The following is a 24,102-nucleotide window of genomic DNA, read 5'->3' on the forward strand; positions in this document are numbered from 1 at the left end:
TTTCTGTATTCAATCTGTAATTAATAAATTAATGAATGGATGGATGGATAGATGGACAGATGAACAAACAAATAAATAGGACCGTATCTACACAAATGGCCATTCATCCCTTAGGAGTGGATAGCCATTCACATCCAGGGCTTTCTGTGAGATGCTAGCCTCATTGTTCACATCCAGGGCTTTTTGAGGGACGCCAGCCTCACTGTTGGACACTGGAAAAATGTTTGAGCCATAAAAAGACGATTAGGGGAGACAGTATTTAAAAACTGAAATAATTGCACTTCTGATTCCTAATTACAGATTTATAAGCAGGGTAATTCATGTAAATACCAAATGTCCTCGAAGGTCAATTCGGCAAACTGTTTTCAATGTCAGCTTGTGAGCTCTTAAATGGAAATTAAGTTTGTCCCTTTCACGAAAAACCAATAGCAGCTCAGTTCCTAAGTCAACTCAGCCAACAAGATAATTACACTCAGGCAACCTGCGGGACTACCCCAAAATGTCAGAGCCTCTCTCTGCAATTACAGGGGATTTGTAACCAACTACCGTCTCATCCAAACCAAATCAACATCCAAAACAGTTTTCCTCTGTACCCTCTCTGACACACATTCACAAAAGGCGTAATATTGCCAAATGGTTTACTGAGAACACATAAGACAACATTTCATTGTCACACATTCCCCCAGCAGCGCATCACTGACATTCACGAAGGGGAATTAACATAGTCTATTAGAGTGTTTACCCACTACGGCCCCCTGCTGAGAAGATTACATTACCTAACACAGCCATCTCCCTCCAATCCCCTGCTGATACGACAGTAAGATGGCGCCGGAGAAGAAGGCAGACATTTTACGTGCCCCCAACCAATTGTGTTTTTTTGTTAGTTTATTTGCTTTGTTTGTAACTTATTTTTGTACTTATTTTGTACATGTTGCCACTACAGTCTCTGATGACCGAAAAGAACTGCTGGACTGAAATTACTCACCACAGACTGGCAGAATCCTTTTTTTCCTTTAATGAGATCAGATCCCAGTGATTTGTGGAGGAGGCGAAGAAAAAGTGGCCGGAGGGCGGGCTGCCTTCTGAGAATTCGTAGGTGATCAAATAAATCCCAACTTCCTTCCATTCTGCTAGCAAACGTCCAATCTTTGGACAATAAAATAGATGACCGACACGGAAGCTTAAACTACCAAAGGGACATTCAAAACAGTAATATCTTATGCTTCATGGAGACGTGACTGAACGACGACACTATCAACATACAGCTGGCTGGTTATACACTGCACCGGCAGGATAGAACAGTGGCGTCTGGTAAGACAAGGGACGGCGGACTATGTATTTTTGTAAATAACAGCTGGTGGACGATATCTAAGGAAGTCTCGAGCTATTACTCGCCTGAGGTAGAGTATCTCATGATAAACTGTAGACCACACTACCTACCTAGAGAGTTTTAATCTTTATTTTTTGTACCTGTTTACATACCACCACAGTCAGAGGCTGGCACTAAGACAGCATTGAATGAGGTGCATTCCGCAATAAGCAACAACAAAAAACGCTCACCCAGAAGCGGTGATCCTAGTAGCCAGGGTTTTACCAAATTTCTATCACCATGTTAAATGTGCAACCAGAGGAAAAAAAATATGGACCACCTTTACTCCACACACAGAGACGCATACAAAGATCTCCCTCGCCCTCCATTTGGCAAATCTGACCATAATTATATCCTCCTGATTCCTACTTACAAGCAAAAATTAAAGCAGGAAGCACCCGTGGCTAAATCAATAAAAAAGTGGTCAGATGAAACAGATGCTAAGATACAGGACTGTTTTGCTAGCACAGACTGGAATATGTTCTGGGATTCCTCCGATGGCATTGAGGAGTACACCACATCCGTCATTGTCTTCATCAAGTGCATCGATGACGTCATCCCCACTGTGACCGTAAGTACATACCCCAACCAGAAGCCATGGATTACAGGCAACATTCGCACTGAACTAAAGGCTAGAGCTGCCGCTTTCAAGGAGCGGGACTCTAACCCGGAAGCTTAAAAGGAATCCCGCTATGCCATCCGACGAACCATCAAACAGGCAAAGCGTCAATACATGACTAATATAGAATCGTACTACACTGGCTCTGACGCTCGTCGGATGTGGCAGGGCTTGCAAACAATTACAGACTACAAAGGGAAGCACAGCTGAGAGCTGCCCAGTGACAGGAGCCTACCAGACGAGCTAAACTACTTCTATGCTCGCTTCGAGGCAAATAACACCGAAACATGCATGAGAGCACCAGCTGTTCTGGAAGACTGTGTGATCACGCTCTCCGCAGCGGTTGTGAGTAAGACCTTTATAGAAGTCAACATTCACAAAGCCGCAGGGCCAGATGTATTACCAGAACGTGTACTGCGAGCATGCGCTGACCAACTGGCAAGTGTCTTCACTGACATTTTCAACCTCTCCCTGTCCGAGTCTGTAATACCAACATGTTTTAAGCAGACCACCATAGTGCCTGTGCCCAAGAACACTAAGGTAACCTGCCTAAATGACTATCGACCCATAGCACTCACGTCTGTAGCCATGAAGTGCTTTGAAAGGCTGGTCATGGCTCACATCAACACCATTATCCCAAAAACCCTAGACCCACTCCAATTTGCATACCACCCCAACAGATCCACTGATGATGCAATCTCTATTGCACTCCACACTGCCCTTTCCCACCTGAACAAAAGGAACACCTACAGTGGGGGAAAAAAGTATTTGATCCCCTGCTGATTTTGTACGTTTGCCCACTTACAAAGAAATTATCAGTCTATAATTTTAATAGTAGGTTTATTTGAACAGTGAGAGACAGAAAAACAACAAAAAAATCAAGAAAAACGCATGTCAAAAATGTTATAAAATTATTTGCATTTTAATGAGGGAAATAAGTATTTGACCCCTCTGCAAAACATGACTTAGTACTTGGTGGCAAAACCCTTGTTGGCAATCAGAGGTCAGACGTTTCTTGTAGTTGGCCACCAGGTTTGCACACATCTCAGGAGGGATTTTGTCCCACTCCTCTTTGCAGATCTTCTCCAAGTCATTAAGGTTTCAAGGCTGACGTTTGGCAACTCGAACCTTCAGCTCTCTCCACAGATTTTCTATGGGATTAAGGTCTGGAGACTGGCTAGGCCACTCCAGGACCATAATGTGCTTCTTCTTGAGCCACTCCTTTGTTGCCTTGGCCGTGTGTTTTGGGTCATTGTCATGCTGGAATACCCATCCACGACCCATTTGCAATGCCCTGGTTGAGGGAAGGAGTTTTTCACCCAAGATTTGACGGTACATGGCCCCGTCCATCGTCCCTTTGATGCGGTGAAGTTGTCCTGTCCCCTTAACAGAAAAACACCCACAAAGCATAATGTTTCCACCTCCATGTTTGACGGTGGAGATGGTGTTCTTGGGGTCATAGGCAGCATTCCTCCTCCTCCAAACACGGCGAGTTGAGTTGATGTCAAAGAGCTCCATTTTGGTCTCATCTGACCACAACACTTTCACCAGTTGTCCTCTGAGTCATTCAGATGTTCATTGGCAGACTTCAGATGGGCCTGTATATGTATTCTTGAGCAGGGGGACCTAGCGGGCGCTGCAGGATTTCAGTCCTTCACGGCGTAGTATGTTACCAATTGTTTTCTTGGTGACTATGGTCCCAGCTGCCTTGAGATCATTGACGAGATCCTCCCGTGTAGTTCTGGGCTGATTCCTCACCGTTCTCATGATCATTGCAACTCCACGAGGTGAGATCTTGCATGGAGCCCCAGGCCGAGGGATATTGACAGTTCTTATGTGTTTCTTCCATTTGCGAATAATCGCACCAAATGTTGTCACCTTCTCACCAAGCTGCTTGGCGATGGTCTTGTAGCCCATTACAGCCTTGTGTAGGTCTACAATCTTGTCCCTGACATCCTTGGAGAGCTCTTTGGTCTTGGCCATGGTGGAGAGTTTGGAATCTGATTGATTGATTGCTTCTGTGGACAGGTGTCTTTTTTACAGGTAACAAGCTGCGGTTAGGAGCACTCCCTTTAAGAGTGTGCTCCTAATCTCAGCTCGTTACCTGTATAAAAGACACCTGGGAGCCAGAAATCTTTCTGATTGAAAGGGGGTCAAATATTTATTTCCCTCATTAAAATGCTAATCAATTTATAACATTTTTGACATGCGTTTTTCTGGATATTTTTGTTGTTATTCTGTCTCTCACTGTTCAAATAAACCTACCATTAAAATTATAGACTGATCCTTTAATTGTCAGTGGGCAAACGTACAAAATCAGCAGGGGATCAAATACTTTTTCCCCCACTGTATGTGAGAATGCTATTCATTGACAACAGCTCAGCGTTCAACACCATAGTGCTCTCAAAGCTCATCAATGAGCTAAGGATCCTGGGACTAAACACCTCCCTTTGCAACTGGATCCTGGACTTCCTGATGGGCCGCCTCCAGGTGGTAAGAGTAGGTAACAACACATCCGCCATGCTGATCCTCAACACAGGGGCCCCTCAGGGATGCATGTTCAGTCCCCTCCTGTACTCCCTGTTCACTCTTGACTGCACGGCCAGACACGACTCCAACACCATCATTAAGTTTGCTGATGACACAACAGTGTTAGGCCTGATCACCAACAACGACTAGACAGCCTATAGGGAGGAGGTCAGAGACCTGGCCGTGTAGTGCCAGGACAACAACCTCTCCATCAACGTGATCAAGACAAAGGAGATGATTGTGGACTACAGGAAAAAGAGGACTGAGCACGCCCCCATTCTCATCGACGGGCTGCAGTGGAGCAGATCGAGAGCTTCAAGTTCCTTCTCATCCAATTCCGAGGTGCATATTGAAGATATTGGAAGAACTGTCCACATTTACTTTTCGTCAGCCAACAAGATGAGTAGGCCTAACGAACAGCAAAAGCACTTTTAAAAAAATCTTTATTTAACTAGGCAAGTCAGTTAAGAACAAATTCTTATTTACAATGATGGCCTAGGAACAGTTGGTTAACTGCCTTGTTCAGGGACTGAATGACAGATTTGTACCTTGTCCGCTCCGGGATTCAATTTATCAACCTTTTGTTACTGGCCCAATGCTCTAACCACTAGGCTACCTGCCACAACACTAACCTATGCCAATCTACTATCCCCAATAGTACAAAAGTCTACCTATTCTATTCTGTGCGAGAAATAAATATTCCAAACATAGTCTGGGACAGTTGTGGGATGCAATAGATCCCAAATTAATACAAGCAATGGCATCAACAAAAACTTTTTTACGCAACGTGGCTGAAGCAACAGATCCGAAAGTTTATCTTAAAATGTTGATAAACTATTAGGCTTTTTCTTCACATTATAAGCGCAGCAATGCACACATGGTAGTAGGCTATAAGCGCAAATGTTCCATTAGCAAAAAACAAATGCAATTATACATGTAATGCTTTCATTATAAAGGTGCATTTTCATGGTGAAAATTTGCTTCCCCAAATTTGAAACTCACGCACTGCTAATGTATGCCAGTTAGGCTCTACACCCCTTGTAAAGCGAATGAATGTGCTTAATTTTACGAAGTTATTTGTCCACTTTAGTTGTGATACCAACCTTATTAAAACATATAAGCCTATGGGTTATACTACATGAGGTGTGTGACTATGATTCGAAAAAGTTGGAAATGCAGGGCATAATTCACAAGTGATAATATATAATTCACAAGTGATAGGCTAATAGTGTTACCCATGAGACTATTCTTGATTTAATATTGTCTTTACATATAATCAATATTATATGTGTGAAATTTGTTTTGATTTAGAATGGACCATTATCATGCACCTGTATCGTATCTGTGATTCCAACCCGATGTTTGGGGTATACAAGAGGAAACGCTGGCTTTACAGAGGCAAGAGAGGGGGAGTCCTGGCGAGATTAAGGCGAACTGTAAACCGGCAAATCTAACCTCCATTCTATTGGCCAACGTACAGTCACTTAATAATAAGATGGGTGACCTCCGATCGCTGATTTGATACTAACGGGACTCTCGTAAATGCATTATTCTCTGCTGTTCTGAAACATGGCTTTCGGTCAGGATAAACTCCATGGCTATCCAACTTGATGGATTCTCCATTCACCGAGCGGACAGAACAGTGGAGTCAGGAAAATCGAAAGTGGGAGAGGTTTACCTCTTCATCAACAACAAATGCTTCACTTGTCTTGGAATAACTGATGGTCAAATGCCTACCCTTCTACCTCCAGAGGGAGTTTTCAGCTGTTATCGTGACTTTTGTATATATTCCACCTCAGGACAAGAAAAATAACACTTACCGAACTGGCATTTAACGAACTGCACAAGGCTATAAACAAGTAGGAAAACGTGTTACACTGTTACTCTACCCAAATGCAAGCATAAAAGGCTCACAGACAACCCTGACGCTACGGCTGAGGACAGGAACAAGTACAAGACGTCCCACTACGACCTCCGCAGAGTCATCAAACGAGCAAAAGGACAATATAGGAATAAGGTGGAATCATATTACAGGCTCCGATGCCTGCTGCATGTGGCAGAGGCTACAGTCCATTATGGATTACAAAGAAAGACCCAGTCGTGATCGAAATTAACAGCACTGTGCCATGCGTAAGGGGCCCCACCGACCCAGAGGATTGGGTGATCTCGGTGTCCAAGGCTGACCTGAGTAAGGTCTTTAATCAGGTCAACACTCGCAAGGCGCCAGCCAGACGGTAGTCCAGGGTGTTCTCAGAGCATTCGAAGAACAGCTGGAAGGTATATTCATGGTAATTTTCAACCTCTCATTGTTCCAGTCTGTAATCCCCACGTCTTTTGCTGATCACCATCATTCCTGTTCCCAAGAACTCTAAGGCTTCATGCCACAATGGCTACCGCCCTGTAGCAATCACATCTGTAATCATGAAGTGCTTTGAAAGTCTGGTTATGGCACACATCAATTCCATCCCATCATCCCAGACACTAGACCCACTCCACTTTGCAAACCGCCCCAACAAATCCACAGATGACGCAATCTCAATTGCACTCCACTCTGCCCTCACCCATCTAGATAAGAGGAATACCTATGTGAGAATGCTGTTCATTGACTACAGCTCAGTGTTAAACATCATTGTCCCTTCCAAATCCTCAAAAAGTTCTACAGCTGCTCCATTGAGAGCATCTTGACTGGCTGCATCACTGCTTGGTATGGCAACAGCACTGCCCTCAATCACATGGCACTACAGAGGGTGGTGTGGACAGCCTACTACATAACTGGGGACGAGCTTCCTGCCATCCAGGACCTCTATATCAGGCGGTGTGAAAGGAAGGCCTGGAATATCGTTAAAGACTTTAGTCACCCAAGCCATAGACTGTTCTTTCTGCTTCCGCATGGCAAGTGGTACCGGTGTATCAAGTCTGATACCAACAGGACCCTAAACAGCTTCTATATGGTTTTGGAACTGACCCTGGGACTGACCCTATATACAGCTTACTTACTTTGTCGTGTTCTTCTTATTTTTATTTCTATTTCTTGTATGTTTTTGTTCTACCTTATGTGATTTTTAGTACTACATTGATATTGATTACTGCAATGTTGGGTTTCGAGCTTGCAACAAAGGCATTTCACTTTACTAGTGTACATGACATTAAAACTTGAAACTTAACCCTTACCCTAAAACAGTGGTCATCAACCTTTTCTGAGTCAAGATCACTTTCGCAGTCAAAACGCAAGCTGAGATCTACTGCCTTGATTTTTTTTAAACATGACTTACAATTTTTTTTTTACATTAAACTTGTAAGGGCTAGGGTCCTTTTTTCTGAATTTCCGCCTGACTGACGTGCCCAAAGTAAACTGCCTGTTACTCAGGCCCAGAAGCCAGGATATGCATATAATTGGTACCATTGCATAGAAAAACACTTTGAAGTTTGTAGAAATGTTTAAAAAGGTATGAGACGATAACACAATAGATATGGTAGTTTTTTTTGTTGAGAGCCATGTTCTTACATATCCAAATTCAGCTCCCAGATTGCAATTCTTATGGATTCCACTAGATGTCAACAGTCGTTGTTCAAGGTTTCAGGCTTGTAACTTGAATAACGGGTAAGAAATATGAGTTTTAGTTCAACGACACCAGCTAGGAAATCCGATGAAGAGGACGCGCACCTGCTAATATTGCTTTCCTATTGAACATACTTCTTTCCGCATTAAATATTATAGTTTAATTACATTTTAGGGTACCTGAGGTGTAAATAGAAATGTATTTTGACTTGTTAAAACAAAGTTTAGGTGTAGATTTTCAGATTACTTTCTCTGCATGTTGAACGCGTTGATTACTCAAATCAATGGCACCAACTAAATGGACTTTTTGGGATATAAAGAAGGATTTTATCTAACAAAACGACACTACATGTTATAGCTGGGACCCTTTGGATGACAAATCAGAGGAAGATTTTCAAAAAGTAAGTGAATATTTAATTGCTATTTGTGATTTTATGAAACCTGTGGAAAATATGTTGACGTAGGTCACTGTAAAGCCTACTGTAAATCAGACAGTGCAGTTAGAATAAACCTCTTAGCGTGCTAACGGGATCAAATTCGACAACATCCGGTGAAATCGGAGCGCGCCAAATTCAAAATACAAAATCGTAATATTAAACATTCATGACAATACAAGTGTCATACATGATTCTTTAGCTTAGAATGTTGGTAATTGAACCGCGTTTTCCGATTTACAATAGGCTTTACGGCGAAAGCATAGCATTCGATTATCTGAGGACAGCGCCCCACAACAACATATGTTTTCAAACCAGCACAGGCTTTACAAAATCATAAATAGCGTTAAAATAAATCACTTACCTTTGAAGATCTTCCTCTGTTTGCAATCCCAAGGGTCCCAGCTACACAATGAATGGTCATTTTGTCTGATAAAGTCTTTATTTTTTATATCCCAAAAAGTCTGTTTGTAGGCGTCATTGAGTTCAGTAATCCACCCGTTCAACATGCAGACAAAGAAGTCCCAAAAGTTACCGGTAAAGTTCGTCCAAACAAGTCAAACGATGTTTCTAATTAATCCTCAGGTAGTCTAATATCTAAATAAATTATAATATTTCATACGGAGAATAGTATGTTCAATAGGGAAGGAAAATAACGAAGAGTGCGCCCTCGTTCACAAGCGCAAAGAGACTACTTTTGCCTTACCTCTCCCCATGGATAAACAACTATTACTAGTTGATTTTTCAAAAAACAAGCCTGAAACCATGTTTAACCTGTCTGGGCTTGGGAGCAGTATTTTCACGTCCAGATAAAAAACGTACCCGCATTATACTGGTTACTACTCTTGCCCAGAAACGAGAATATGCATATTATTAGTAGATTTCGATAGAAAACAATCTAAAGTTTCTAAAACTGTTTGAATGGTGTCTGTGAGTATAACAGAACTCATATGGCAGGCAAAAACCTGAGAAGATTCTATGCAGGAAGTGGCCTGTCTGACAATTTGTAGTCCTTCTGTTGCATCTCTATCGAAATTACAGCACCTGAGCTGTTACGTGACACTTTCTAAGGCTTCCATTGGCTCTCTAAAGCCTACAGAAAGCGGATTGACGTGTCTCCTGTCTCTGGGCAGATAACAGGAGCAGAGTTTGTCAGTGGTCTGCCTGGGGACAGAGAGACTGGAGATGCGCATTCACGAGACCTCGCCATTTTTTTCTTTCCCTCTTTGAATGAATACAACGTTGTCTGGTTGGAATATTATCGCTATTTTACGAGAAAAATAGCATAAAAATGGATTTTAAACAGCGTTTGACATGCTTCTAAGTACGGTAATGGAATATTTAGAATTTTTTTGTCACGACATGCGCTCGCGCATTACCCTTTAGATAGTGACCTGAACGCACGAACAAAACGGAGGTATTTCGATATAACTATGGATTATTTGAAACCAAAACAACATTTGTTGTTGAAGTAGAAGTCCTGGGAGTGCATTCTGACGAAGAACAGCAAAGGTAATCAAATTTTTCTAATAGTAATTCTGAGTTTCGGTTGCCCCGACGATGGCGGGTGTCTGAATAGCTAGCCTGTGATGGCTGAGCTATGTACTCAGAATATTGCAAAATGTGCTTTCGCCGAAAAGCTATTTTAAAATCTGACATAGCGGTTGCATAAAGGAGTTCTGTATCTATAATTCTTAAAATAATTGTTATGTATTTTGTCAACGTTTATGATGAGTAATTGAGTAAATTCACCGGAAGTTTTCGGTGGGTATGCTAGTTCTGAACATCACATGCTAATGTAAAAAGCTGTTTTTTTATATAAATATGAACTTGATTGAACAAAACATGCATGTATTGTATAACATAATGTCCTTGGAGTGTCATCTGATGAAGATCATCAAAGGTTTGTGCGGCATTTAGCTGTGGTTTGGGTTTTTGTGACATATATGCTTGCTTTGAAAATGGCTGTGTGATTATTTTTGGCTGGATACTCTCCTGACATAATCTAATGTTTTGCTTTCGCTGTAAAGCCTTTTTGAAATCGGACAATGTGGTTGGATTAACGAGAGTCTTATCTTTCAAATGGTGTAAAATAGTCATATGTTTGAGAAATTGAAGTTATAGCATTTTTGAGGTATTTGTATTTCGCGCCACGCGATTCCACTGGCTGTTGAATAGAGTGGGACGCTAAAGTCCCACCTAGCCCAGAGAGGTTAAAGACTGTTGTCATCTAGTGGAAGCCATAGGAACTGCAATCTCGGAGGCAGAAGTCATAGTTTTCAATAGCTTCACATTTGAAGTTGATGGGAGCCCCCCCAAAAAAATTCTGGATGGATTTTCCTCTGGTTTACGCCTGCCATACCAGCTCTGTTATAATCACAAACATTATTTTAACAGTTTTAGAAACTTCAGAGTGTTTTTTATCTAATTCTACCAATTATATGCATATCCTAGTTTCTGGGCCTGAGTAACAGGCAGTTTACTTTGGGCACGTCAGGAAATTCAGGATACTGCCCCCGACTCTAGAAAGGTTAACAAGAATTTAAGCTTTCAACTGATTTAAGACACTTATATGTATGTAAATGTTTAATATTCATTTTTATGTTAATTTATTTGAATTGGGCAACCTCCAGTTTCACTGGAAGTTGCCCCGCTAGAGGGACGCCTAGCCATAAGAAGTTTTAACTTAATAAAAACAGTTCTGTATGAATGAGGTTTGTGAAGTAGGCCGAATACATTATCAAAGCGTATTGGCTATACGCCTGGCCTGGCCTGGCCTGGCGTTCTTCTCAAACCATACTATATTTCATAACTTGAGCTTTGATTACAAAATAGATCAATTAGTTTAGTACTTGCGAGGCAGAGCTGAGCATAAATTGAAATAGTTTGCAAAAGTAGCTTTTTTATTTTACTGGACTGATGGTCCCTGCATCTGATGGTCATGGTGCTTTCAAGACAACTGAGAAGTAGGAAAAATAGCGAGGTCAAAGCATGAAATCAGTCAAATCATGACATCCGCTGATCCTCTACACAGGGGCCCCTCAGTCCCCTCCTGTAATCCCTGTTCACTCATGATTGCACGGCCAAGCACGACTCCAACACCATCATTAACAACGAGCCAGCCTATAGGGAGGAGGTCAGAGACCTGGCCGTGTGGTGCCAGGACAACAACCTCTCCCTCTTTTACACCACTGCTAAATCACGCACAGAATGGAGGGTCATGTCAGGATGAGCCTGCAGGAAGGGTACCACATCTGGTGCAGCGTTGAGATTGCCTGCAATGACAACAAGCTCAGTCTGATGATGCTGTGACACACCGCCCCAGACCATGACGGACCCTCCACCTCCAAATCAATCCCGCTCCAGAGTACAGGCCTCGGTGTAACGCTCATTCCTTCGACGATAAACGCGAATCCGACCATCACCCCTGGTGAGACAAAACCGTGACTCGTCAGTGAAGAGCACTTTTTCCCAGTCCTGTCTGGTCCAGCGACGGTGGGTTTGTGCCCATAGGCGACGTTGTTGCCGGTGATGTCTGGTGAGGACCTGCCTTACAACAGGCTTACAAGCCCTCAGTCCAGCCTCTCTCAGCCTATTCCGGACAGTCTGAGCACTGATGAAGGGATTGTTCATTCCTAGTGTAACTCGGGCAGTTGTTGTTGCCATCCTGTACCTGTCCCGCAGGTGTGATGTTCGGATGTACCCATCCTGTGCAGGTGCTGTTACATGTTGTCTGCCACTGCGAGGACAATCAGCTGTCCGTCCTGTCTCCCTGTAGCGCTCTCTTAGGCGTCTCACAGTATGGACATTGCAATTTATTGCCCTGGCCACAACTGCATTCCTCATGCTTCCTTAAAGCATGTCTAAGGCACGTTCACGCAGATGAGCAAGCACCCTGGCCATCTTTCTTTTGGTGTTTTTTAGAGTCAGTATAAAGGCCTCTTTAGTGTCCTGAGTTTTCATAACTGTGACCTTAATTGCCTATCGTCTGTAACTTGTTAGTGTCTTAACGACCGTTCCACAGGTGCATGTTCATTAATTGTTTATGATTTTTTTCACCTTTATTTAACCAGGTAGGCAAGTCGAGAACAAGTTCTCATTTACAATTGTGACCTGGCCAAGATAAAGCAAAGCAGTTCGACACACACAACAACACAGAGTTACACATGGAGTAAAACAAACATACAGTCAATAATACAGTAGAAAAATAAGTCTATATACAATGTGAGCAAATGAGGTGAGATAAGGGAGGTAAAGGCAAAAAAGGCCATGGTGGCAAAGTAAATACAATATAGCAAGTAAAACACTGGAATGGTAGATTTGTAGTGGAAGAAAGTGCAAAGTAGAAATATAAATAATGGGGTGCAAAGGAGCAAAATAAATAAATACAGTAGGGGAAGCGGTAGTTGTTTGGGATAAACTATAGATGGGCTGTACAGGTGTGCGATCTGTGAGCTGCTCTGACAGCTGGTGCTTAAAGCTAGTGAGGGAGATAAGTGTTTCCAGTTTCAGAGATTTTTGTAGTTCGTTCCAGTCATTGGCAGAGGAGAACTGGAAGGAGAGAAGGCCAAAGGAGGAATTGGCTTTGGGGGTGACCAGAGAGCTATATCTGCTGGAGCGCGTGCTACAGGTGGGTGCTGCTATGGTGACCAGTGAGCTGAGATATGGGGGGACTTTACCTAGCAGGGTCTTGTAGATGACCTGGAGCCAGTGGGTTTGGCGACGAGTATGAAGCGAGGGCCAGCCAACGAGAGCATACAGGTCGCAGTGGTAGGTAGTATATGGGGCTTTGGTGACAAAACGGATGGCACTGTGATAGACTGCATCCAGTTTGTTGAGTAGGGTATTGGAGGCTATTTTATAAATGACATTGCCGAAGTCGAGGATCGGAAGGATGGTCAGTTTTACGAGGGTATGTTTGGCAGCATGAGTGAAGGATGCTTTGTTGCGAAATAGGAAGCCAATTCTAGATTTAACTTTAGATTGAAGATGTTTGATGTGAGTCTGGAAGGAGAGCTTACAGTCTAACCGGACACCTAGGTATTTGTAGTTGTCCACATATTCTAAGTAAGAACCGTCCAGAGTAGTGATGCTGGATGGGCGGGCAGGTGCGGGCAGCGATCGGTTGAAGAGCATGCATTTAGTTTTACTTGTATTTAAGAGCAGTTGGAGGCTACGGAAGGAGAGTTGTACGGCATTGAAGCTCGTCTGGAGGGTAGTTAACCTGTTAGGGCTAGGGGGCAGTATTTACACGGCCGGATAAAAAACGTACCCGATTTAATCTGGTTACTAGTCCTGCCCAGTAACTAGAATATGCATATAATTATTGGCTTTGGATAGAAAACACCCTAAAGTTTCTAAAATTGTTTGAGTGGTGTCTGTGAGTATAACAGAACTCATATGGCAGGCAAAAACCTGAGAAGGTTTCATGCAGGAAGTGGCCTGTCTGACAAGGAGTCGTTCTTCTTGTCTCTGTTTATTGAAGAGTGGGGATCTTAGCTGAAACGTGACACTTCCTACGGCTTCCATAGGCTCTCAGAGCCCGGGAAAACGCTGAACAATGACGAGGCAGCCTCAGGCTGAAACACATAATCGCCTTTGCCAAGTGGCCGATAAGAGGACAAAGGAATTAGGCGCGTGCCCGATTCGACCCCGTGCTGTATTTTCTTTCGGCTGTTTACCTAATCGCAGATTCCCGGTCGGAATATTATCGCTTTTTTACGAGAAAAATGGCATAAAAATTGATTTTAATCAGCGGTTGACAAGCTTTGAAGTACGGTAATGAAATATTTAGAAATCTTTTGTCACGAAATGTGCCGTGCGCGTGACCGTTATTTACCATTGGGATAGTGTCTTGAACACACGAACAAAACGTCGCTGTTGGAACATAACTATGGATTATTTTGGACCAAACCTACATTTGTTATTGAAGTAGAAGTCCTGGCAGTGTATTCTGATGAAGAACAAGCAAGGTAAGAACATTTTTCTTATAGGAAATGTGATTTTGGTGGAGGCTGACCTGGGTGGGTATCTAAATAGCTAGCCCTGTAATGCCGGGCTATGTACTTAGATTATTGCAAAATGTGCTTCATCCGAAAAGCTATTTTAAAATCGGACATATCGAGTGCATAGAGGAGTAATGTATCTATAATTCTTAAAATAATTGTTATGCTTTTTGTGAACGTTTATCGTGAGTAATTTAGCAAACTGTTAGTAAATTCCCCGGAAGTTTGCGGGGGTTATGCTTTTTCTGAACGTCACATGCTAATGCAAAAAGCTGTTTTTTGATATAAATATGAACTTGATTGAACAGACATGCATGTATTGTATAACACAATGTCCTAGGTGTGTCATCTGATGAAGATCATCAAAGGTTAGTGCTGCATTTAGCTGTGGTTTGGGTTTATGTGACATGATATGCTAGCTTGAAAAATGGGTGTCTGATTATTTCTGGCTGGGTACTCTGCTGACATAATCTAATGTTTTGCTTTCGTTGTAAAGCCTTTTTGAAATCGGACAGTGGGGTTATATTAACGAGATTCTTGTCTTTAAATAGCTGTAAAATAGTCATATGTTTGAGAAATTGAAGTAATAGTATTTCTAACGATTCAAAAATCGCGCCACTGGAATTTCAGTAGCTGTTACGTAGGTGGGACGAAATCGTCCCACATACCCGAGAGAGGTTAAATAGCTGTAAAATAGTCATATGTTTGAGAAATTGAAGTAATAGCATTTTTAAGGTATTTGAAAATCGCGCCACAGGATTCAACTGGCTGTTACGTAGGTGGGACGATTTGGTGCCACCTGCCCTAGAGAGGTTAACACAGTGTCCAAAGAAGGGCCAGAAGTATACAGAATGGTGTCGTCTGCGCAGAGGTGGATCAGAGACTCCCCAGCAGCAAGAGCGACATCATTGATGTATACAGAGAAAAGAGTTGGCCCAAGAATTGAACCCTGTGGCACCCCCATAGAGACTACCAGAGGCCCGGACAACAGGCCTTCCGATTTGACACATTGAACTCTATCAGTGCAGTAGTTGGTGAACCAGGCGAGGCAATCATTTGAGAAACCAAGGCTATTGAGTCTGCTGATGAGGATGTGGTGATTGACAGAGTCGAAAGCCTTGGCCAGATCAATGAATACGGCAGCACAGTATTGTTTCTTATCGATGGCGGTTACGATATCGTTTAGGACCTCGAGTGTGGCTGAGGTGCACCCATGACCAGCTCTGAAAACAGATTGCATTTCGGGATCCGAAATGGTCGGTAATTTGTTTGGTGACTTGGCTTTCGAATAGGATAGATATAGGTCTGTAGCAATTTGGGTCAAGAGTGTCCCCTCTTTTGAAGAGGGGGATGACAGCAGCTGCTTTCCAATCTTTTGGAATCTCAGACGACACGAAAGAGAGGTTGAACAGGCTAGTAATATGGGTTGCAACAATTTCGGCAGATAATTTTAGAAAGAAAGAGTCCAGATTGTCTAGCCTGGCTGATTTGTAGGGGTCCAGATTTTGCAGCTCTTTCAGAACATCAGCTGACTGGATTTGGGAGAAGGAGAAATGGGGAAGGATTGGGCGAGTAGCTGTGGGGGGTACAGTGCTATTGACCGCGGTAGGGGTAGCCAGGTGGAAAGCATGGCCAGCCGTAGAAAAATGCTTATTAAAATTCTCAATTATAGTGGATTTATCGGAGGTGACAGAGTTTCGTATCCTCGTGATTCATTGAACAATTCATTGATCCTCCTATGATTCATTGAACAAGCTTGGGAAACAGTGTTTAAACTCTTTACGATGAAGATCTGTGAAGTTATTTGGATTTTTAAGAATTACCTTCGAAAGACAGGGTCCTGGAAAAGTGACGTTTCTTTTTTTGCTGAGTTTATTACCTCGACTAACCGGTGCCCCCGCACATTGACTCCGTACTGGTACCACCCATATATTGTCTCGCTATTGTTATTTTACTGCTGCTCTGTCACGGGTCCCTCCAGAACTTTCATTACGCATTACGTCCGTCCGGAACTTCGGCAGCTGCAACTGGGCCATCCAACATCGCCACAATGGGTCCGTCTGATGATGCCACTTCAGCAGCCACATCTGGTCCGTCCGACACCGCCACAACCGGTCCATTCGGCACCACTGCTACTGGCCCGTCCGACGACGCCACAACTTCGGCAGCTGCATCGGGTCCTGATCGACCCGCACTGCGTTCCTGTGATCGTCCTCGAGGACGGTGTCGTTGCGCTGAGGGGGGTACTGTCACCGATCCCTTTGGAACTTTCATTACGCACACCTGTCCCTTATTCCGACTGATTAGTATTTGTATACATGTGCCCTTTGGTTTCCATTGGGCGGTCGATTATTGTTACTATGTCTGTTGGTGCGTGTGAGTACCTGTGCTGTCTGTGTTGGACTTTCGTGACCTTTGGGATTGCACAGATGATTACGGGTCTTTCCCGTGTGTTAATAATTGTGCGCGTGTTATTTATTCAAGGTACTCCTCGCTCTTTTGTTTGAGTTTCAACCCTGTGTTTTGTATGGTGTTTGCCCTTACACGGCACGCCATAATTTGGTCTTAATAAAAAATCCTATTACGCATTCCTGCACCTGTCTCCTAATCCTTCATGCCAACGTGACGTGCTCTTTAATTACTTGTTACTTTTATTTCTTATTCGTATTTTTAACTGCATTGTTAAATAGGGGCTCATAAGTAAGAATTTCACTGTAAGGTCTACACCTGTTAGGTTCAGCGCATCTGACTAATAACATTTGATTTGATTTGATCTTCAGGTCTGAAAGTTGAAGCTCTCGAAAAATGCTAGAGGTTCCGACTTGGAATTCCGAGTTGGATTACCGTTCATTTTTTCCGAGTTCCCAGTTGTCTTGAACGCACAGAAGTCGAAGATTTCTGAGTTACGAGTTATTAGTTGTTTTGTACACAACATTCGTCTCAGCGGAGGATGGGAGAAAGCAGCAAAGGGTCCGCCTCTCACGGTTCCTGCTCAATCCTTCTTTTCCTCCTGTGAGACTGACCAGAGAGAGGGGACACCATATTCCACCTGGTGGTGAAACTCGAGTCGCACCCCAATTTGTGCACAAATTTATGTTGTTCCTATGACGAGAGAAAGTGAAATATTCTTCGATATTAAAATATATACGACGAGCTGCTAATAATAATAAAAATGCAGGGATATTAATCCAACTGCAGCGGGAGTGGAAGTAGGGAGAAGCACATTTCATGTTTTGTAATAGTCTTGAATAAAAAGTGTTGACAGTGCTGAATAAAAGCTAATACATGGACGCCTTCATAAAAACAGCAGCTCATTGTTGTTTTCTTTGACAGTCGCTCTCTGGTCATGGTTTTAAAAGTAAAAAGATCTCAAATAGGCTAGTATCAAACTTTGCTGCATCCAGGGTCGTGATATGAGCTATCCGATTGGTCAGCGCAGTAGGCACACTTGATTTAGACACAGATCTCCCAGTCCGCCAGATAGGCAGAGTTTGTCTTTCAGACATGAAATGGCTCAAAATGGGAATACTTTGCCTAACCGTTGCGCAGGCACTATCAATGGCTTTTCTACAGAAATATGTGGTGATCACGCATTTCCGTAGAATGCCTCGATCGCGACCGGTTGGTGACCACTGTTCTAAACCTTACCCTAACTATCCAAAGAAAGTGTGGCCCTTCAAATCTCAAGGAAAAGGGGAATATAGGGAAAGTAAAGTAGGCCTGCTCTGCCAACAGATAGGTCCTCCAAACCCCAATGTGTGAGACAGGTGTGATTTAAAAGAGCACCTATTCCCTTGACACAAGCTTCTGCTCCCAGCGGTAGAGAACAAGGCTCCCATGTGAAACAAAGAGATACATCACCCAATAACTGCGCTCAAAGGTTTTTATGTGCCAATAATGACAGAGGCAAAGTCAAGACCAAAACCCCATCTAAAAATGTGACCCACCATGATGGAAAGGCAGCAGGTCAATGCTGTACCCTACACTCCCTTTGCGGTGGCGGTGTCTTTACGTTCTTTGGCAAGCTCTGGATCTGATGATGGAGGTGAGTGATGATGAAACATCTCTCTCACACAGACCATTGGTCTCTCGCTGAAATACCTGGTGTCAGATGCTCCTAGACCTATAAAATAAAATGACCCCCTTATGCAAGAAAGTCACAGGGAGGCACCAAGGGCAGCGGTCTACTGTAAGTACTGGGAAGTCCAGCCAATCCAGGATCCGAGCCAAGGAAAGGACACTTGCCTGTAAATAGACTAGGACCAGCAATTTCGAAAGCGCACAGACCCACAGCAACCCTCGATCCATTATACTGGAACTAATTTATCAACAACATAAATTGCATTGATGATACCATAGTTAGTTAATGGGTCCCTTATTGGAAAACCGATTGACTGTAATCTGCATAGCAACAGAAAAAAAGACAAGCCATTTACTGTAGGAGTAAATACAATAGGAATGTTCCTGATTTATTTATGGTCCGGTAATTAACATAATGACCTGACGAAGATCCGCTTCGGATCGAAACATTGTCAATGAAGCAGTGAATTGTGAGCTTTAACAGTGAGCGGGCCTTCTTGTTCTTTACCGATAATGAACATTGACAGTATAATGAACATGGTCACAGTGCCCACAGAGAAGGAGATTGTACCTTCAATGACCTACATGACCAACAGGGAGAATGGAAAGCGCAGATGTGATTTGAAGCTAAAACTACAGCAGACGTCATTGGACAAAACATTTTGAAATGTGACCTTATTTTGTGCACTGAACAACAATAGGGTTGATGAAAAGGCTGGATAACGACCTCCAACAACTTGAGTATGGGTAAGCATCTCATGATGTCAGTCAGACGTGTAGACCAGAGAGAAAGTGTTGTGGGTTTGTACCTGAGTTGTGTAGACAGATATGAAACTTTGCTTAAACAGTCTCCAGCACCAATTGTCAAAATCCCCACAAAACACCTCTCATTGTGTGAGGTTATCCCCAGACAAACACAGAGTTCACTGGGTCTCAGTCTACAAAACTGACCACATGCATTGCCTTCAGATCAGTTTTGCTGGTATAACTCCACTCTGGATGTCCACTCACATTACATAACATCCTGGTTGTACTGTTTGGTTAGTCATCAGATGACTCATTATGAAAAAGCTCTGATTCTCTAGAATCTTAGAGAATTCTCGAGAATCTTAGAGAATTCTAGAGAATCTTAGAGAATTCTAGAAAATCTTTGAAAATTCTAGAGAATTTTAGAGAATTCTAGACTAGAGAATCCTTGAGAATTCAAGAGAATCCTTGAGAATTCAAGAGAATCCTAGAGAATTCTAGGTCTTCTGACATATACCAGCTACAGTACATAGACTGGATCAAATTACACAACTGTACACAGACTTAATCAAAAATCAGCAATAACCGTGTGTTTTCAGATAATAACTTGCTCAGGTGGTGTATTACATTTGAACTAATATAGATCCATCCCCTAGCCAACCTCATTCCTCTCATGCCTCTCCATCACTGCCACAAGGGGACAATGTCCAAAGGTTAAGAATGATTTCCCAGAAGAGACCATGACTGAGAGTGACCAACGATGATTCATGTTGACTAAGTACAAAGTCATTTGCAGACAGATACCATTGAAGCAAACCTGCAGTAAAAAGTATTACTTCCAACAAAAAATAATAGGTGAGTTCATATTGAAGTGATGTTTTGTGTCTGCTACAAGAATTGAAATCAATATCTCTGGTCCCTTGCAATAAGATACAGCATTAGGGATTTCTTTATGTCCATAACATCAAGAGAAAGAAGATACAGCTAAAAAGAAAATGGTCCTTGTATCCACTGCTGTGAAGATTGTGCAATATCTCGAGGCTCACTTTAATGGAAGTGCAATGTACCATCCATTAGTCAGTTGATATCCTGTGTTTATACATACGCTATTCTGCAGACATGCTAAAATGTTTGTATACGCTCTTGGTGCAAACAACCACTGTCACCTACCCACTCTGGTGCCAAAACACACACACACACACACAGACATGTAAGAAATCTAGGTTACTGCAGACATCTGTGGACTGTAACTACTGCACTCTGCACCTGCCTGTGCCATGACGGCAAACTGGGCTCATGGTGATTCAAACAGCTCTTTCATTTGCAGGGAGAGAGCAGTCAGCCTCACACACACTGGGATGTGTGTGTGTGTGTGTGTGTGTGTGTGTGTGTGTGTGTGTGTGTGTGTGTGTGTGTGTGTGTGTGTGTGTGTGTGTGTGTGTGAGAGAGAGAGAGAGAGAGAGAGAGAGAGAGAGAGAGTGTGTGTGTGGCTTATCTGTGTATATGCGTGTGTGCATATGTGCGTGCAGCCGTGCGTTTGTGTGTGCATGCATGCGTGTGTGTGTGTGTGTGTGTGTGTGTGTGTGTGTGTGTGTGTGTGTGTGTGTGTGTGTGTGTGTGTGTGTGTGTGTGTGTGTGTGTGTGTGTGTGTGTGTGTGTGTACTGATCACAGGCATAATCCTGCTAGTTGTTAATAATCCACCCCTACCTGCTGACCTCATACTGTACTGTACAGATGTACAGTAGGATCTTAATTTGATCACCCTGTTGCAGCAATGCAGGAAATGTAAAACGCATAGTGTCTTTGAGGTTTAAAAAGGTTGCTGAAGTTTATCATTTCCACTTTGAAATTTCAGACTTGATCGTACCTTACAAAAAATGTAACAACTCCTACAAAAATGTATATTAATTATAATCCACATAATAATTCACATTTCCTGTTGCTGCAGGATTATTTTCCTGCTGTAGCAAACTGGCTCAAATTAAGATCCTACATCTATATCATTATATTGAACATGGCCAGGTCTCGTCTATTAGCCAGCCTGTGTGAATTCACCCACACTATCGACAAAGATAATGACACCGTGGGAGAATGGTCTTTGGCTGAGAGAATGTTCCTCAGTGTTCTAATTTCTAATTATATAGCTCAGACTTCATGGAGAGCAAGGTGATTTAATCCAATGTAGAATGGAACTTCTGTACTTGATGAATAGCTATGAACAAGTAAACTAACTCTGGGTACACATACTAATCTGTGATGTGCTATTAGTACGCAGTAGTGATATACCTATATTCAAAGGTAAAACTTTTCCTTAGAGTTTAATCATGGCATAGAGATTGAGACGCAAGTATTTTGTTTGTATACATTTACACACAAATAACCTCCGTCTGTCTTCACTGGAACTGAACCAAAACAATACATTTGCCATAACAATAATTCAATGTAGGCTAAGTATGAACATCATCCAGAATGTATAGAGAGAGGGAGGTATGTGTTGCTGGTCCTGGATAAAAAAAGTATTTATCGTCTGGATCTCATCACACCGCCACCGCGCGTCGGTTTATCATCCGGCCATAGCACCAAGGACAGACAGAGCAGGCAGAGACTACTTACTTTTTCACCAAAATCGTCACTGTATAGGCCTAAGCTAAATAAATGATGTTGTCCTCTGGATACGTGTAACGGACCGGCATGTTTGTGTCTTCTTAACTATCGTAATAAATGCAGTTTACTGAGGCCTTGGGCTTGACGACTCAGATGTGAATCGATGGGTGACCAGGATGCAGAGCGCGCGCAGTAGAATATTAATCAGACTTCTAGCAAAGAACGCTGAGTGGGTATCGACAGTGAAATGGTCTGACTGATCTGAAAAGAGGCTACCAGGAGAGAGAAGACGCCCCGCATACAGATGCCTATATGATTGTTGTCGTTATTGTGCCTAAGAAAGATGTGCATGGGGCATCAGCATTAGCTAAAGAAAGTGGTATAGGCTATGCAAATGTAATTGCGGGCAGGTGATGTTGACGCGCGAAGGCTGACACCCGATTTAGGCTACTCCCCTAAATACCATGTTCAGCGTCTACCCTAAATCAGTGCCACCACCACTGATTGTACCAATGTATGCAGCAAACACTATTGTCCAAATCTATCTATTCAATTACGTTAACTTCTTAGCACTTGAATCATCAACACATATTGTTTCATGAGCATAAACCAAATAAAATGCCTTCGCAGCATGATTCCAGCCATAATACATGCTTAAACCAAATAAAATGCCTTCTTCGCAGCATGATTCCAGCCATAATACATGCTTGGAATCAAACAGACCCAAACCCTCTCATCTGTAACATATTCTACTAGTATTATAAGAAACCCTGAATATATCAATAGGTCTTAGATAATCAATCCAATATGTTGCAAATTAATGATGCATCTGCATCGATGTGCTTGTGTTTGGTGCCATAGACGCAACAGTTACATCACAGCCCACCAAAGCCTATAGTCTATTGGCTTTAGGGAAGGCTTGTCTACCAGTTAAGGCAATGGTACCAGTATATACAAAAGGGTGGTATGGGTTAAAGACATCGTTTTGCTTGGAGTTATTGGAAGAGGAATAGAATTTAAGATGAATAGGTGCCCATATTCATCCCTATATGTCCCCCATATATTCTCTCCTTCAAACACAAGGTAATCAGAAAGATGAGGAGCGTGTCTGTATCAGTCTCTGTAGTCTCATTATATAGTCTACATTGTAAGGTGCCTTACACTAATTTAGAAACCGAGGCGCTTGCACCTCTCATTTTCCATTTACATTTTCTGAAACAAATGTGGTTCATTTCTAATAATTTACAGAAATCATATTTCAAATAAAACAGGTGGATAATGACGAGTATGAAAATGGGTCTGGTAAGATAACAAAAAAAATATGCAGATAGGGGTGCATAATCTCCCCTAAACAACCCACCGGTTATTAGGCGTAAGCAACTCACGTATCCGCTTGAGCATACTGCAAGAATGTTTATTGAGCTCTCGCTCAATGCCTGCATTGAACCGGCAGCCTGGCAAGTAAATGCGTTCCCTTAGCTCTAGCCTTTTTTAATGCCTTTTTACTGCACAGCCGGATCTTCCCATACAAAAAGACACCATCCTCCTCCAAAAACACAAGTAGTAAGACATGCATTACTACATAGGACATCAAAGGATTTTCCTTACCTCGCACACACGTGACCATCATAAAAAATACGAGATTCCAAAATATAACTCCAGTTTTAATCCTCATTTTTTTAGCTTGTAAAAAGTCCACTGGACCGCATCTAATACATCCTCTCTTGAAAAGCTTTAGGAAGTCCGTCGACCTGATTCGATAACCCTCTATGTCATCTGTTTTCATGTTCACAATCATGAAGCTAGTTATTCTCTTCTCAATCTCCTCCGTTCCTCAGCCGTGTGTCTTCGGTTGTGGCTGGCGCGCGGTCACAGCTCGAAGTGAACGGTGATGCTGGGATACCACAGCAACCTTGACGAGGACTCAACCATCTCACCAACAGGGACAAAACTCTCAGCTCAATTCCTCGCGAGTTGGTACGTTGTTTAAACCGAAGTGCATTTTATTTTTATTTTCTATAGTCAGTGTTTTCTGTGGAAATATCTCACTACATGAGCAGAGATGGTAGGTAACATAGCCATCAAATAAGAACAAAACTGAACCACATGAGTCAAGTGCATTCCCACGGAAATAAATAAATAAAGAAAATATTCT

At 42.6% G+C, this 24,102-nt stretch overlaps 1 protein-coding gene across 1 annotated transcript in view; it reads right to left on the reverse strand.

Moving 5' to 3' along the window:
* LOC115175584 (CUB and sushi domain-containing protein 3) overlaps window positions 1-23,812 on the reverse strand; it is a 670,680-nt gene extending 646,868 nt beyond the window's left edge. The window contains exon 1 of the mRNA XM_029734929.1: window positions 23,556-23,812. Within this exon, the coding sequence (XP_029590789.1) occupies window positions 23,556-23,745 (190 nt within the window). The 5' untranslated portion in view covers window positions 23,746-23,812. The remainder of the gene's footprint in view (window positions 1-23,555) is intronic.
* Between the last annotated feature and the right edge of the window lie 290 nt (window positions 23,813-24,102).

The sequence above is a fragment of the Salmo trutta genome, chromosome 36, assembly GCF_901001165.1.
Source record: "Salmo trutta chromosome 36, fSalTru1.1, whole genome shotgun sequence".
In the NCBI taxonomy this organism is placed as follows: domain Eukaryota; kingdom Metazoa; phylum Chordata; class Actinopteri; order Salmoniformes; family Salmonidae; genus Salmo; species Salmo trutta.